General features: G+C 37.2%; 1 protein-coding gene across 2 annotated transcripts in view; it reads right to left on the bottom strand.

Moving 5' to 3' along the window:
- LOC121371799 (methylosome protein 50-like) overlaps positions 1 to 17,710 on the bottom strand; it is a 68,409-nt gene that overhangs the window by 10,819 nt on the left and 39,880 nt on the right. Inside the window, exons 1-2 of one of the 2 annotated variants that reach the window (XM_041497955.1) lie at positions 11,512 to 11,599; positions 5,038 to 5,170 (exon numbers count right to left, since the gene is read on the bottom strand). In XM_041497955.1, the coding sequence (XP_041353889.1) occupies positions 5,038 to 5,149 (112 nt within the window). In that variant the 5' untranslated portion in view covers positions 5,150 to 5,170; positions 11,512 to 11,599. Of the gene's footprint in view, positions 1 to 5,037; positions 5,171 to 11,511; positions 11,698 to 17,710 lie in introns of those variants that run through there. The other variant, XM_041497954.1, reaches the window with a different exon arrangement.

The following is a 17,710-nucleotide window of genomic DNA, read 5'->3' as shown; positions in this document are numbered from 1 at the left end:
GTATAGTTGAGCTAAACAAACCGTGTTTTGTAGCACAGATGTTTTGAGTGACATGACAGACATATTGACTGAGGTATAGTTGAGCTAAACAAACCGTGTTTTGTAGCACAGATGTTTTGAGTGACATGACAGACATATTGACTGAGGTATAGTTGAGCTAAACAAACCGTGTTTTGTAGCACAGATGTTTTGAGTGACATGACAGACATATTGACTGAGGTATAGTTGAGCTAAACAAACAGTGTTTTGTAGCACAGATGTTTTGAGTGACATGACAGACATATTGACTGAGGTATAGTTGAGCTAAACAAACCGTGTTTTGTAGCACAGATGTTTTGAGTGACATGACAGACATATTGACTGAGGTATAGTTGAGCTAAACAAACCGTGTTTTGTAGCAGATGTTTTGAGTGACATGACAGACATATTGACGGAGGTATAGTTGAGCTAAACAAACCGTGTTTTGTAGCACAGATGTTTTGAGTGACATGACAGACATATTGACGGAGGTATAGTTGAGCTAAACAAACCGTGTTTTGTAGCACAGATGTTTTGAGTGACATGACAGACATATTGACGGAGGTATAGTTGAGCTAAACAAACCGTGTTTTGTAGCACAGATGTTTTGAGTGACATGACAGACATATTGACTGAGGTATAGTTGAGCTAAACAAACCGTGTTTTGTAGCACAGATGTTTTGAGTGACATGACAGACATATTGACTGAGGTATAGTTGAGCTAAACAAACAGGTGGACTGTCATCATCAGAAGAGTAATACCTACATCTTTCATTTTTATTTCATAAAGTTGAGACAAAAATAAAATGTAACCCATGTAGTAACACCATTCTTTATAAAAGAAAAAAAGAAATGTTTTATTTAACAACACACTCAACACATTTTATTTATGGTTATATGGCATCAGATATATGATTAAGGACCACACAGATATTGAGAGAGAAAACCCACTGTCGCCACTTCATGGGCTACTCTTTTCGATTAGCAGCAAGGGATCTTTTATATGCACCATCCTGCAGACAGGGTAGTACATACCACAGCCTTTAATATGCCAGTCATGCCTTTGATATACCAGTCGTGGAGCACTGATTGGAACAACCATTCTTTATGAATTAATTACTCTTTTTATGTTAGCTCTGTCAAGATTTAGACAACTCATTTATAGTGTGTATCTACTGAAATGACACTTATTCCGACCAACCTTGAACCTATACTTCAAGAAAGAAATGGAACGCCTGGTATTGGAGACCCAATTTAGTGACTGTTAGCATCATAATGTCTGAATCCAGCACACAGATCTAATGTGAGACTGAGTAAGTAATGTCTGTATCCAGCACACAGACCTAATGTGAGACTGAGTGTCAGTAATGTCTGTATCCAGCACACAGATCTAATGTGAGACTGAGTCAGTAATGTCTGTATCCAGCAAAAAGACCTAATGTGAGATTGAGTGTGAGTAATGTCTGTATCCAGCACACAGATCTAATGTGAGACTGATCTAATATGAGACTGAGTGAGTAATGTCTGTATCCAGCACAAAGACCTAATGTGAGATTGAGTGTGAGTAATGTCTGTATTCAGCACAAAGACCTAATGTGAGTGTGAGTGTGAGTAATGTCTGTATTCAGCACAAAGACCTAATGTGAGTGTGAGTAATGTCTGTATTCAGCACAAAGACCTAATGTGAGACCAAGTGTGAGTAATGTCTGTATTCAGCACAAAGATCTAATGTGAGACCGAGTGTCAGTAAAACCTTTATTTCCCTCACACTATGGATGAGTGGTTTGGTTGCAGTCACTCCTTCCTGTTAGTGTTGGTGTGAGCCCTTATTTCGTTCTAGTAGTATGTACATGCATTTGGTTTGCCATTTTACCGTTGTGTCAGTTAACAGACATTGTGTTTAGTTTTCAATACCGTTTACTCAAAGTCGGCCTAAAGTTTATTATTAGTACCTGGTAGGTTGGGTTATATAAAAAAAAAAAAAAATGTATTAACAGGTTGACCTGAAATGCTCTGTTGTTCTTTAAAAGTACATAACACCTGTTTGAGATATAAAACGGTAGACAAGTGAGTAGGCATGTGAGAGGACTGCCAAATGTGTGTATCAAGAGGAACTACCGCCAAGCCTTGTATCAAGTGGCCAGCCAAGTATCAGACAGAAATAATTCACACATCTGATAGACATCTTCCAAAAATCATCACAAGTATATAGGAGATTGCACATTTGGAAAATTTTTACTGGAATCTATATTAAATTTTGGAGTGGTTTTTTGTAAATGTTTTCAGAAAGGTTTTCACTGGCCAAGTAACTAAGATTATTTAACTTCATTCTGTGTGGTGTCTTAAAGCTTCATGCTCCTCCTACAAGACTGCATGGTCCATCTTCTTTCTTCTTCACGCTTTCTTCTTCACTCTTTCTTTTTCTTTTCTTTTTTTAGAAATTAGAATATTCAGTTTTCTTACAACACTCTTAATGTTTACACATGTAGAAGCTCAGACAGTATACATGATTTTTTATGTTGATGATTAGCATGTTCAGGAATTTTGATGTCACAGAGGAGTAGAAGGGTGTAACCACTCTTTAGTTACACATCCTACATTAGCCATCAACTACTAGTAGTCACGAATATAAACATTATACTTGGATCCAAATAAGATTTGAATATTTTTGATTGGAGAATGTTGGATGCTTTGTAACTGATTATGCACTCAAGAAGAGATTTAGCACCATGTGTTTTTATAACAGAGGTAGCTGCTGGATCAGTCTGACCGGTGATTGTGATCATCCACATTCTTTACAAGGCTCAATGTATACTGAAGGAACGGAATAAGGGGACACATGGTATTTAAAACCACATTTAATTCATTACTAGAATACTTATGGCTGTATAAAATAGAGAAATTTATTACATACATAGCAATGTAATACACAGATCTATGAAACCATAAAAATGATATCCGGTGAAAAGTATTATTTTCACTGTATTTTAGCTACAGTGAAAATATAGAAATCGTATTTACTTTTTTGTAAGAGTGCATGATTAAATTATCTCCCTTTGTCTTGTTTCTTCGTATTTAAGTTTGATGATTAACAAGCCATCTATAGTATATTTGAAAAATACACAAATGTAATTTAAACAACTGTACCTGTAAAAAAGGGATATGAAGTACAGTTACGATAAAATATGTAAAACAAATTGAATATGAAGCTAAATAATGATATCACAATAACTGTCATTGAGTGTAAGTTCAAATTTGTTTTGATTTTGTGAGGTTTTTTGAAGGATTGTTTTGTCAGGTATATTTGCACAGCAGTATTATTAAATAAATGTTAATTTAATAATTAAATACAACTAATTTTTATTCAAATTTCTTTTAAAAAAATCTTGTGTCAAGTAACTTTTCTGAAAAAATTCCATCGGAAGAAATATATCATGATAAAATAAACAAAAGATATTAACGGAAAGCGAAAGATATTGTCAAAAATTAGGAAAGATGTTTTTTTTAATACGATTTTTATAATAACTTGTGATATGTGAAAACCATATTTTCACTCATTGCTTCACTATTTGTGAAAATATGGTTTTCACACATCACTAGTTGACATAAAAATCGTATTTCAAAACCCCCATGAAATAGCCTCTGTGTAATATGGAACAGACTGCCAGTAACAGGGTAAATATCCTGAGACTATGGATGACGGTTTGGTTGTAGTCAATGTTTGCTTTTACTATTTTATGTGTTCCCTTATTTGTTTGCACCAGTATATTATGATTAGTTTAGACAAGCTCAGTGTAATATTATGAATAACTGGGTGCATGTACAGTTTATTGCTCTATTAACAGAGTTGTGAGAGGACTGGGGGAAATCATCTGTGTGCTGTGTGTTACATCAAGAACATGTGGTGGATGACATTGTGTGAACTCCCAGCATGTCTCAATGCTACTTCACACAACAGACTTTCATAGGCCTATGTCAAGGGTTTCCTTCTAGCTGCATACACTTTCATGTAATATACACTTAACATTTAAACACAAGACATAACGTATCAACCATGGTTTCTTTTCTTTTCCTTTTTACATCATTCTATGCCAAAACTGCAGCGTAGGAAGGTGCTTAACACAGCTAGGTTTGACTTTTATATGTATTTGATAACTGTCAGTGAAGAAAATGTATTATATAAGTAAAGTAAAGAAAAAGTAAAGAAAAAAGAGTGGAATACAGTCTAGGTGCTGTCACTACTGTGAACGGTTTCTACAAGTTGAAAGTTCCCCTTTCTACAGTGTGATTTTTATCCGGAGGGTCATACATATTCCAGGCCCCATAAGAATGATATCAGGCGAGGGGGGCAGAGACAAGCCAGATTTTTATGTTTCTTTATATAGAGTATGACAAAAACATTTTTTTAGACATGTGCATTCCCCCACCCCACCCCCCTTTACTTGCTACAGCTTATATTCACCAAGTGCTTGATGCCCTGTATGAAGGCTGATATAAATATTTGGGCATTCTCAACCTATGGGAGTGACTGTCTGCTGTGAACCCTTCCCAGACACTGGTGTCTATACTGGCTATAGTGTACACACACAGCCCAACAAGAATCTTTAGTGGCTCTCTTACACACACACACAGAGGGAAGATTAGCACCATCACAAGGTTTATCTCACAAGTCAGGGATACAGTGCACATGTAGTACTTATACCAAATGGGTGGGATGCTATCAAATGTATGGTAGAGGTGCTATGTAACCACTTGATAACCGGCCTTGGTTTTGTAGTGATTAAGCCACTGGACTTGAGGCTGGTAGGTACTGGGTTCGACTCCTGGTACCGGCTCCCACCCAGACAGGTTAATGACTCAGGTGGGTAGGAGTAAGTTCACTACACTGACTTCTCTCTCACTAACCCACTGTCTGGACAGACAGCCAAGATAGCTGAGGTGCATGCCCAGAACAGCATGCTTGAGCCTTAATTGGATATAAGCACAAAAAAATAAGTAGTTTTAAAAAAAAACACCCACCAACACTTGATGAGACTTGGGACTGGTGGCATAGTGGTGACGCCATCAGCTGTACACCTGGACGACGACCTGGTTCACATCCCAATACGTACCAACCCAAAGTGAGTTTCATAGCTTCAAGTGATGTTTCCGGCTTCCATCGATTTGGTCCACAGCAAATTAAGATAAATATATTGTTCACATGTACATGTATTCATATCCAAGTTTGCTTCAAACATTAGATACATACTTTAAATGTGATGCAACCTGCTAAACAAGAGCCAAGGAGGGCAAACTAATATCCTTTCGACACTGTTGTTTCTTAATCACTTTGTCAATTTTTTTTATCAGTCATTAAATGTATTATTATAAAAACAAATTCTCTGCAAGAATTGTGGATGCATAATTTACAAAATGTAATGAAACCAGAGTAAAGTTATGTGCTAAGTATATTGACGTCCAAAGAAACTTTACATTCATAAAATTTGAATAATTTGATATATATTGTTACTAATCAAAAAGAACCAATTTATAAACCACCTTACAAAAACTTTGCTTGTATCACAAAGAGTATAATAATAATAATAATAATAATAATAATAATAATAATAATAACTTTATTTAATGAAGGTGACAGGATTAGCACAAGCTAATCTTCCACTTGGCCCTCGAGACATAAATACAGGCGCGATGCGACTAGACGTGTGTTCGTGCGCTCTCGACTTGCCCCCCCCCACCTGGGGGGACTGATAGCCAGCTTTGGCTCCTTGTTGGAGTTTAGGGTCAACTATACCGGGTCACGGGCGACCGTGTCCCTGGTATATGGAGACCCCACTCCAAAGAAGAGGACAGGCGGAACGGGAAGAGGAAGGAGAAGGAAGAAACCCGTGCTGGGGACGGCTCAGGAGGGAGCAAAGCTGGCGGCTCAACCGCCAGTGGCAGTCCCCTCTGCGTCGCCGCCCCCACCGAGTTCTCCGGAGAGGACGCGACAGCCTTCGGCACCCGCACCCCCGGACTCGCCCTACTCGGTCATGGACACAGCGATGTGCCAGCCGGCCAGTAGGTCACCACCGAAATGGACCTCCACTCCTAAAACGACGACTTCGGTGCAGCGGTCAACTCTAACGACCGCTCCCGTTGAGTCGTCACCAGGATTTGTTGCTGTGGCGGCACCGAAAAGGAAGGCTTCATCACCGACCATCCAACTAGCCAAGACTAAGCCACCGCCGGAAGCCGTCCCCCTGGAAGAGGAAGAGAACGAGGACGAGGACGAGGACGAGAACGAATGGAGACTGGCCCTGGGTGGTCTTCGCCATCAGCTCCACCCGTACTTACAGGGGGACACTCTCCAACCGACCAAACTCCGGGGAGGCTTTGCCAACATCGACTGGAAGCCAATGGAGGACGGCAGCAGCTATGAAATCCACCGCAAGACCTTTGGCACTACGCCGGGAGTAATCGTAACCCACCGAAGGGACCAGATTTATAGACAGTGCGTCATGGTTATGAAGATGGACAACAGGTCTCTTCATAAGATGCTCAGAGCAGTCTGCGGCCCCGGTTACTCCACAGTGGTACAGGCTCTACGCCAGCGACAACACCAGCTGCCGTCACTCCGAGAAACTCCAGGATCCCCGTGATAACCAACCTTAACTAGGACAGGTAACCTCCTTTTTGGGCTTAGTTGGACTTTAAACATTTGCGATCGAGTTCAAAATTTTTATGTTTATTTTTTTATAAATAGTCCAACGCACTTTACTTTGGCGCCCGTTCAATTGCTCAAATCACCTTAAAACCATTTCGGCCGAGCAGTCAAACTTATTTTTGGGTTTAAATTCATAGTCCGGACATGAGGTTAGGTGCAGGTATTCTCCGTAGACTTAGGTTTTTCTAGTTAGACCCGAAGGAATCGAAATTACGCCAGTCAGAACACGGCCCATTTTCGGTGTCTACTAGTCGGTCCGCGCAGTCGCTGGACACTACTAAATACTTATTCAAAATTCCGCCCACCTCAAACTCATCCCCCCCCCCCCCCCCCCCTGTCCTGGACTCAGTCACTGGCAAAGGCCAGAGATTGGGCCCAGGACAGGCGTGCGTGAAACCTTCGTGGTATATATGCACGTTAAAGCTTTAAACAACAACAACTTGGCCCTCAACAATACATTGAAATACTGGAAAAGAAAATACATATATATTAAGTACTATACTATTATAATAATGCATACATACATATTGACTAGAGAAATCTTACATTTAACAGACATCTGTTAGTTGTGTAATATTGACACTAAAGTCTCAAAACAAAAATTATTATATAGAATAAAAATTAATCAGCCAAATAAACATCCATGAAATATTGTTTCAGGCTGGATTTAAAGTTCGCAACTGACTTCTGGTGTCTAATATCAAGGGGTATTGTATTCCATATCTGAACACCTGAGTAACTGAAGGATTTTTTATATAGTTCAGTATGAGGCCTTGGTAGCTGAAGTTTGTTGTTGTTAGAGGATCTTAGGTTATAATTACAGGTTTCAGATATTGGGGTAAGGAGAGATGTAATGTATTCTGGGGAGAAGCCATTTAGTGCTTTATATACCATTATGCCGATGTGGTATTTTATTCTGTCAGGAAAAGGTAAAATATTTAGTTCCCTGAACATGTCTTTAGATAGAGTTATTAATGGTTTGTTTAAAATTATTCTCATTGCACGTTTTTGCATTTTTAGAATTTGAACCATTTGTTCCTTAGCACAGTGTCCCCAAACAGTAGCAGCAAAGTCAAGAATTGGAACAACGTATGCATTATAGAAAACTGTTTTGGCAGCTTGATTTAAGTATATATTAAGTCTTCTGCGAAGTGAGATAGTCGAGGCCAATTTTGAAATCACTTTTCTAATGTGTACTGTCCAGGTCAGTGACTCATCTATATAAACACCAAGTACCTTTTGCGATTTTACTGCATTAAGTTTTTCATTGTTTAGTGTAATTTGTATGAGTGCTGCCTGGCTATTTTTTATGTTGTACTTACTAACATACAAGTTGTTTTCTGAAGATTAAGAGCCATATTGTTATTTGTGCACCACTTCTGAATGCCCAATAAATCCACCTGCAAATTTAACTCTAGTTCTGTTAGGTTACTACCATATGTGTGCATGGTTGCATCATCGGCATACATGTCAATAGAGCAGTGTTTGGCATACAAGGGCATATCGTTTATGTAGATAATAAATAGTAGTGGACCGAGAATTGAGCCTTGGGGGACACCGGTCAGTACTTGCTGTGATGAGGATTGTAAGTTCCCAACTTTGACAATCTGCTGACGATTTTGTAGATAGGAAGTAAACCATTTGAGACTGATCAGAAAAATTTAGAAGCTTCAGTTTATAAAGAAGTATAGAATGATCTACAAGATCGAAGGTTTTCTTTAAATCTAGGAAAATGGTTCCTACCATGTTATCATTATCGATAGACAAGATCCACTGATCAATTAGGTGTACCAATGCAGTCTGGCATGAGTGTTTTTCACGGAAACCAGACTGAGCATCATGTAGAAGGTTATATTTAGTCAAGTATTTATATAGATGATTTGAGATATGCCTCTCAAATATTTTTGTTATAGTTGGTAAAATCGAGATAGGTCTGTAATTCTCTGCTTTGTCTTTATCACCCCCTTTATATATTGGAGTGACTCTAGCAATTTTTAATGCACATGGGAAGGTTCCATCAGCAATACTTAAGTTGATTATGTGTACTATGAGTGGAGCTAGTGTGTGATTACTAAGCTTTAATATTCCAAGCCCAATGCCGTCTAAACCAGTTGCCTTTGATGAGTCTAATTTTGTTATATATAATTTACCACATCGTGTAGACAGATATATGGTATTCTAAATGGCATGTTATTTACTATTTTGTTTCTAAGATAATCCTGAAGTATAGTGTGATTTTCGGGAGTAAAAGGTTTTGTGTCAATAGTCTGTGAGATGTTAATGAAATGTTCATTTAAAGTTTGTAGAATGTCACTTGCATTAGTAACTAAACTGTCATTTATTTCTAACTCTGAAGGCACAGGTAAGCCTGATCGTTTTGAAATGATTCCATAAGAAACTTGAAGGTTTGTTATTCTGAACAGCATCTTGAAATAAATCCTTCTTAGCCTCAGCTATGAAATTTAATGTTTTACTGCGCCACAGCTTGTAGCTGGTCCAGTCTTTTATTTTATAAAAATGATCACGTTGTATTCTTGAGTATTTTATCTTATCACTGTACCATTTTGGTTGTTCAAATCGTCTAACGTTTTATTTTCAAAGGTGCATGTTTATTCAGAATATTAATTAGTGTGTTGTGCCAAAGTAATAAGGCCATATTACATGAAATTTTTTTGTTTATATTGGAATTGTTAATGTCTAAAAGAAAGTCTTCAGAACAAAATGTTTTAAAACACCTATATGATACAGTTTTATGAGTGTTATTTATCATATTTTTATCAGAATTGTTTGTATATTGATTAAGACTAACTGTGACAGGATAATGATCGCTAATAGCAAAACATGGTATATGTACTTGAGTAATCATACTAGTGTTTGTACAATAATGTGATCTATGAAATCGATATTAAAAACTCCCATAACAATTATATCAAGGTTTTCATTTAAAGCCTTTTCCAGCTGAGTGTCAATCATATCTATCCAGGACACATGTGAGTTAGGTGGTCTGTAGACAAAACATAACAAGATGTTTTTAGCATGTTGTAAATTAATTTGTAGCCATATAGTTTCTGTAGTCAAGTCTTCGATATCATTTCGTCTTTTATAGGATAAGGAGTTTCTAATATATACAGCCAGTCCTCCACCCTGTTTGTCCCTTCTGTCTTTTCGTTCCAAGTTGCATTGATCAATATTAATTATAGTATCCGGGATTTCCTGGCTTAGAAAGGTTTCACATAATCCTAATATATGTAAAGAAGGGTTTTCACCCATTGTCAATGAGATTTCATCTAGTTTTGGCAGTATATGTTGAATGTTCCAACTGGCAATATTGATACTTTTTGTGGGGAAATTAAACTTGCTTTTACTTACTGAAAATTTTGGGCTCTGTTTTCAATGAAGTGATATTTGTATCAGATCTAAATGTTGGGCTCTGTTTTCAGTGAAGTGATATTTGTATCAGATCGAATTGTTGGGCTCTGTTTTCAGTGAAGTGATATTTGTATCAGATCTAAATGTTGGGCTCTGTTTTCAATGAAGTGATATTTGTATCAGATCTAAATGTTGGGCTCTGTTTTCAATGAAGTGATATTTGTATCAGATCTAAATGTTGGGCTCTGTTTTCAATGAAGTGATATTTGTATCAGATCTAAATGTTGGGCTCTGTTTTCAGTGAAGTGATATTTGTATCAGATCTAAATGTTGGGCTCTGTTTTCAGTGAAGTGATATTTGTATCAGATCTAAATGTTGGGCTCTGTTTTCAGTGAAGTGATATTTGTATCAGATCTAAATGTTGGGCTCTGTTTTCAGTGAAGTGATATTTGTATCAGATCTAAATGTTGGGCTCTGTTTTCAGTGAAGTGATATTTGTATCAGATCTAAATGTTGGGCTCTGTTTTCAATGAAGTGATATTTGTATCAGATCTAAATTTTGCTGTACCTAACTGACTGTAAGGCATCTCCCAACTGTGGGATTTTAGGGTTAAGATATTGCTTATTTTTAGAACTGTCTTGTGCAGCTTTATTAGCAATATTTATGATTAAGTCAATTAGGCAGTGATTGGAAAGATAAGACAATGGCTTTACCCTTAAAGACTGCACCTTGCTATACATATCTGTATTAACTAAAAAGTAGTCAACTGTTCTAGCACTATTATAGGTGTACCAAGTTAGGTTACCAAAGATATCACCAATGCACCGTCCATTTAATATGCATGTTTTTGTTTTTTGACACAACTGGACGAGTTTATTTCCAAATACATTTACAGAATTGTCACGGTTATTCCTGCCACTGGGAATTTGACAAATGTTCTTAGAAAGGGCTGGTGGGGGTTTGAACTGGTTTTCTGGTTGGATTATATCTGTCAAATGACCAGATCTAGAATTAAAGTTGCCACACAATATTACATCCCCCTCTATCTGTTAAGATATCATATCATTTGCTAGGGTGTCAAAAGGATCATACTGTTTTTCTAACCATATTTTAGAATTTTCAGGATCAATATATACGATTCCAATATATAAATCCTTCAGCAGTCCAAGAACCTCTCCTGAAAGTTTAACCCAGATGATGTCTCCATCATGTTTATCTATTATTGTTACAGCATCTACATAATTTGGTTTATACAAGAATGCAGTTCCTCCCCTGTTTGAGTCAGCATTTGTGACATTTAGATGTTGAACTTCAAGATACTTTCATATCCCACCATACCGCTTATTGGTTTTCTGTAATACAATTTAAAACCTTGTAAAGTTTCTTTTTGATGTCAGAATATGTTTGTTCAATATCTACCTGTGTCTAGTCCTACGAGAACTTTATCTGCAGCTGCCCACTTGGCGTCTCTAAGCCCCGCCTCCAGCTGGACCCCAGCGGTGCACCTTTCCACATCAGGGGCTAGCGCTGGGTTCTGGTAGAACCACAGAGACCCCAGCCAGTACCGCCCAGTCAGACTGGATGCTCCCAGTAACAGACCGCCATCTAGAAAAACAACACATCTCAATGTCACTGTCAACACAAACAATTAGACAAAACTAAATCTTCATTAGAAGATGCAGGGCTTGAAATAACGGCCTGGAAAATGAGAACCATGACCATTTTTAGATCTAGCATGTGAAATAGAAATTTGCCTGTTAACACTTTTGTTTTTTAAATAGCAGGCCATTTTACAAGAGATAAATGTATGCACCATTATCTCATCAGCTATTTAGCTCGTTAATTGGTTATATTTTAATTCCATAATGCTCTAAATAATCTCAGAGGACCTCATTTTTCACACTCTATCCCAAATTTCTACCCTCACCCAATTCTGTCTCATTTCCAGAAGCCCATATTTTTTATCTTAGCAGGACATATTTTTATTAGTCTGATATTTGAAAAAATACCAATAGGCCATATTTCAGGGATGTCATTAATAGCCTGATGTTTCGCCTGCTATCGAATCAATTGTCGCTGGGTATCGAACTTCCAATAAACAATGCTTGTCGACTTTTTGTTGATTAATAGCTGCCTATAATTTGATTTTCACCTATTTTTATTTTTAATGACATCTCTGTATTTTACTTCATATTTCAAGCTATGGTGACGCTACAGCTGCAACTACTTTTTATGTTTGGTTATTATGCTCATTAAGCTGTGTACATTATATACACTGTACATGTAACTACCCAACATCCTCAACAGAGATCAATAACAATTGATCTTTTTATAAATAAAACAAGCAAGTTTTGAAATTTTAACAATTCAGCCAGCAAATTATTTAATCTGCAGACACTAGTGTCAAATAGTATTTTAAAAAGTTAAACTTTTATTATACGTTTTAATATATTGTAAGCATTTTACAGCCTTTGATATTCTACAGAACACAGTATCGAGGGGCACTGAGCCTATGAAGGTAGAAATGTTTTATTAAATGATGCACTTAACACCTTTTTATTAGTGTCAATTATGATTATATGGCAATGGATATATACATGTATGGTTAAGGAGCAGACAGATAATGGCCTATTCTTTTCGATAATCAGTAATATTTGATGCACCATCCCACAGACAGGATAGTACATATCATGGGCTTTGTTACACCAGTTGTGGAGGACTGACTGCAAGGAGAAATAGCCCATGGGCTTTGTTACACCAGTTGTGGACTGACTGACTGCAAGAAGAAATAGCCCATGGGTCCACCGAATCATCAGTGAACAGTTTACCACAGGGCTATATCTCATGAACATGCTTCTAGAAATGTACACCTAGACTTACATACATGTGACAAATCATATACTTGAGTGCACCCTCTATTTTAAGAGATGAAAGGTTCATTTTGGTATTTGGTGTACTGTATAATCATAGACTGGCTGGGACAATCGGATTCCATGGCTGCAAGCAACACCTGCTCTCTTGGTGCATATGCCCACACAGTTTTCACACATGTATTTCTGTACTAGGTAACAACTGACATTATCTCACTGTTCACACCTGTAGATCTATATTAACAGTAATATACCTCCCAGTAGATGTCATCTGTGTGTGATAAACACCTCTTTCCCCAGAGTTAGCAGGTGTAAATCACAACCGGTAATGTAGGAAGGAAGTTTATACATGTATGCAATAAAGAAGATACAGCGGAGGTGGGTTATTGAGAACAGTGGTTATGTGGGTAGAGAGTCTATACATGCAATAAAGAAGATACAGCGGAGGTGGGTTATTGAGAACGGTGGTTATGTGGGTAGAGAGTCTATACATGCAATGAAGAAGATAGAGCGGAGGTGGGTTATTGAGAACGGTGGTTATGTGGGTAGAGAGTCTATACATGCAATAAAGAAGATACAGCGGAGGTGGGTTATTGAGAACGGTGGTTATGTGGGTAGAGAGTCTATACATGCAATGAAGAAGATAGAGCGGAGGTGGGTTATTGAGAACGGTGGTTATGTGGGTAGAGAGTCTATACATGCAAAGAAGAAGATAAGAGCGGAGGTGGGTTATTGAGAACGGTGGTTATGTGGGTAGAGAGTCTATACATGCAATGAAGAAGATAGAGCGGAGGTGGGTTATTGAGAACGGTGGTTATGTGGGTAGAGAGTCTATACATGCAATAAAGAAGATACAGCGGAGGTGGGTTATTGAGAACGGTGGTTATGTGGGTATAGAGTCTATACATGCAATAAAGAAGATACAGCGGAGGTGGGTTATTGAGAACGGTGGTTATGTGGGTAGAGAGTCTATACATGCAATGAAGAAGATAGAGCGGAGGTGGGTTATTGAGAACGGTGGTTATGTGGGTAGAGAGTCTATACATGCAATGAAGAAGATAGAGCGGAGGTGGGTTATTGAGAACGGTGGTTATGTGGGTAGAGAGTCTATACATGCAATTAAGAAGATAGAGCGGAGGTGGGTTATTGAGAACGGTGGTTATGTGGGTAGAGAGTCTATACATGCAATAAAGAAGATACAGCGGAGGTGGGTTATTGAGAACGGTGGTTATGTGGGTAGAGAGTCTATACATGCAATGAAGAAGATAGAGCGGAGGTGGGTTATTGAGAACGGTGGTTATGTGGGTAGAGAGTCTATACATGCAATAAAGAAGATATAGCGGAGGTGGGTTATTGAGAAGTTAGCTGAAGCCCACATATAAATGGAAGGAACTAGGGGCATGACAATCGTGTTTCACGATATTCAGTTGTTTGGCCATGGTTCGTTACATTGTTTTTCAATTACTGGTTATTGTTGGGGGGTTTTAAATGGTACATCAGCATTTCTGTAACTTGTACTCTGCTGAGGATCCCAGTGATGCAGAAAGGCATTTCAGCCAATCACAGGACTTGATTCTCCTGCATGTGACATGTTTGCATGGGCTATCCCAGACCCAACACACACTCATGTGTTAAAATTGTATTTTTGTTTTCTAGTTATGACATAGTTTGGCCTTTAGTTTTTCATTTTATGATACATTTAATTACACCTATTAACAAGTGACATTAAAAATAAATTTTGTTCCTCTTAAAATAAATTATTAAACTTGATCTGTGATGGTTTGCATACTACAAATGGAAAGAATCATAAACACCCAGTAAATAAGACCATGGACCAAATATTGAAAAGTTTATTGTAAAAAAAATCCACACAAAAATCAACTCATACCTAGAAGAAATGTTTTCAAGATGCACTAGTACAGCATAGCAAGATCAGAGATGCTAACAATAGTAATATTTACTATTATTATTCAGTGTTCTCGCTGGGTGAAAATTAAAGGAGGGCGGCTGGTTGGCACCACATCCTTCAAAAAAACAAAACAAAAACAAAAAACAAAAGCTGATAAAAAGTAGTTTAGTTTTTGTAAAGGCGGTGTATATATTATTTGGCACTCAAGATAAATGATTTTAATGATAAACACTACCACTTCCGTTGTTTTTATAAGCGTTCATATCCCCTCAAAATGAAAAGTTTACAACATTTTATAAAGAACTGCTGAATAAACAGAATAACAGAAAGTAAAAATCATCAGTTTCAACTAATTATATCTGCAACTGAGGACAAAATATCAAACAATAGTGGAAACAAAAGATTGAATGACCGTTCTGATCACGTGACAAATTTGGCGCCAAATAAGAGGGGTTTTTTCAATCGGAGATTGCCGAATCTGTAAAAAATTAAATGTTTTCATTGCTTACATAAAATATAACTTTTATTGTGTCTATCAAACATACAAATGGATATAGATATTGAACAAAATAGAGGCTGTTAAAAATACTGTTAAATTACGTTACGGTAACTGTCGTAAATGTTTCGTCAATTGCTTTTTCGTACACAACGCGGCATGCGGCTTGTTTCCTTTGATGTCCAGTGTGCAGACTGATCGTTGTTTTTTGTGTGGGAAAAAGTGTGCATAGATAGGTGCTGGAAAATAAAGAGGGGCGCTCAAAAATAAAGGAGGGCGGGGAAAGTGAAAGGAGGGCGGCAAAATGGAATAGCGGGGCGGGGCGCCCCGCTTAAATGGAGCAGCGAGAACACTGATTATTATTATTATTATTATTATTATATACAACAGAAACTGGAAAACATGTATGTTTATGTGTACATGGCCATTTTAGAAAAACCAAACCAGATAATCATAAATGACTGTCTTATCTCACAACTATTGCTTTGCTTTCTTGTAATGAGTTCCTCATTCATACGAAGCTTTCTAACATGTACTACCACCTTTTGGTGTTTAATTTTACCTTTTTTCAGTGTTAGTTACATTAATTAATGTACAGTGTATATTTTATGATTCCTCAGTTCGGTGGACACTACCCACTTTCCAGTACATTACATCAAGCTATGCTTATACGCATTACATGCACAATTAGTTTTATGACCGATACATCAACAGTGGAAGTGTACTGAGAGTTTTGTGGGTGCAGCTCATCCCGGAAGTGTTTTTATCTCAAATTGTATCTAATTTGTAAGCAGTGCCTGGGGCAATTCCACTGATGGATGGGTGCAAATGACCCGTCCTTGCAGGTTTTATTTACATGTACATTCCAGTACGGCAGTCCAACCTTTCTCTTTCTAGTTTGTTACTCTGTCAGATCTCCACAACGTCACTTGTTCTGCTGGTTTACAGTGAATCAACTTCAAATGAACATCACTTGTACACAGTGCTATTAGCAATACTCACGTACATGCCATTCATTAAACCGTTTGTTGTCCGGTATATTGGTAGACTGTTATTTGACACCATTCCCCAAAACCTATGTTGTAATTTATTTTAAGCTTTGAAGCTAAAATTCTGACATGAATGTAAAAATATCCAACCAAAGTATTATACTTAAATATACAAACACACACATGTACAAGTACTTGTATACATGTATGTATATTAAATCAATTTAAACACATATTTTTACAAGATGTATACAAACATCAGTGTCCAGCTGGCTCTTGAATCCAGTTCTACTGATCACATTATCCCCACATGGAACACTTGAAGCCATTCACAAATTATGCTCACCAACATTTATGATAATTAAAACTATTACCAACATATGTGTAGCCTTTACCATAATTAAAACTATTACCAACATATGTGTAGCCTGTAAGACATTGTTTAAGTTGGGCAAAAAAGGTCCAGGTTTATATAAAACAATTAAGTTACTTTAATGTCCAATCTGAACCAGATGCCAATTAAAACTTAAAAAATAAAATTCACATTTCTTCTCACTAGAACAAAGCAGTTGTCAAATATGACATGACAAATGTACATGACCTTTTATCTTGTCTGTTTAAATCCCTTTACCCGGACACACATTCATACATACTTCTAATTCCATAAACACTACACAGAGATGAATATTAATGAGTCATGATCAAGTTACTAATACCAGTAACTTCAGTTAGTATTAAAACTGCATGTATACTACTTAAAAATAAAAACATGACATTTGTCGAGCTGCGGCTGGGTTTGTTTATGTCTGCAGTGTGGTGTGATCCGATCAACTGTCAACAAGTGGGAGTGATTCTACTATTGCGATGTTTGACTGTGGAATCGAAGGAGACTATTTTCAATCGATTCTTGTGATGGTCAGTATAGTTGGCAAGTGTAATTCCAAAGGATTTATGCAGATTTCATTATTAAAAGCAACCAAATTTCTCCAATACACTTATATGGGATCACTCTAACCACAGACATACACAGACCTGTAGTGCACAAAAGATTATCAAAAGGAATCTCAGATTAGGGACACACAAACATCACCACCCAGTATTTTTCTATTCATGCTACACTGAATATAATGCATGAATGTGCACCCGTCTTGACTTTTGTTACAGTGATTGGTAACACTCAGCCTCATTATTTCAGCAATATTTGTAGAGCGTATCGGACCATGTTCAATGTTTGTGTTAAAATGGAATTGTTTAGTATAGTTTTAACAATTTAGTTATCTATTTCTGAATTATTAAATGTAATACATATTTAAACAACGTAAATTTAAATATGTATCGGGCGGAAAGATGCAAT

The sequence above is a fragment of the Gigantopelta aegis genome, chromosome 4 (genome assembly GCF_016097555.1).
Source record: "Gigantopelta aegis isolate Gae_Host chromosome 4, Gae_host_genome, whole genome shotgun sequence".
NCBI lineage: Eukaryota > Metazoa > Mollusca > Gastropoda > Neomphalida > Peltospiridae > Gigantopelta > Gigantopelta aegis.
The sequence above is the reverse complement of the archived record's forward strand: the minus strand, read 5'-3'. Positions and strand labels throughout refer to the sequence as shown.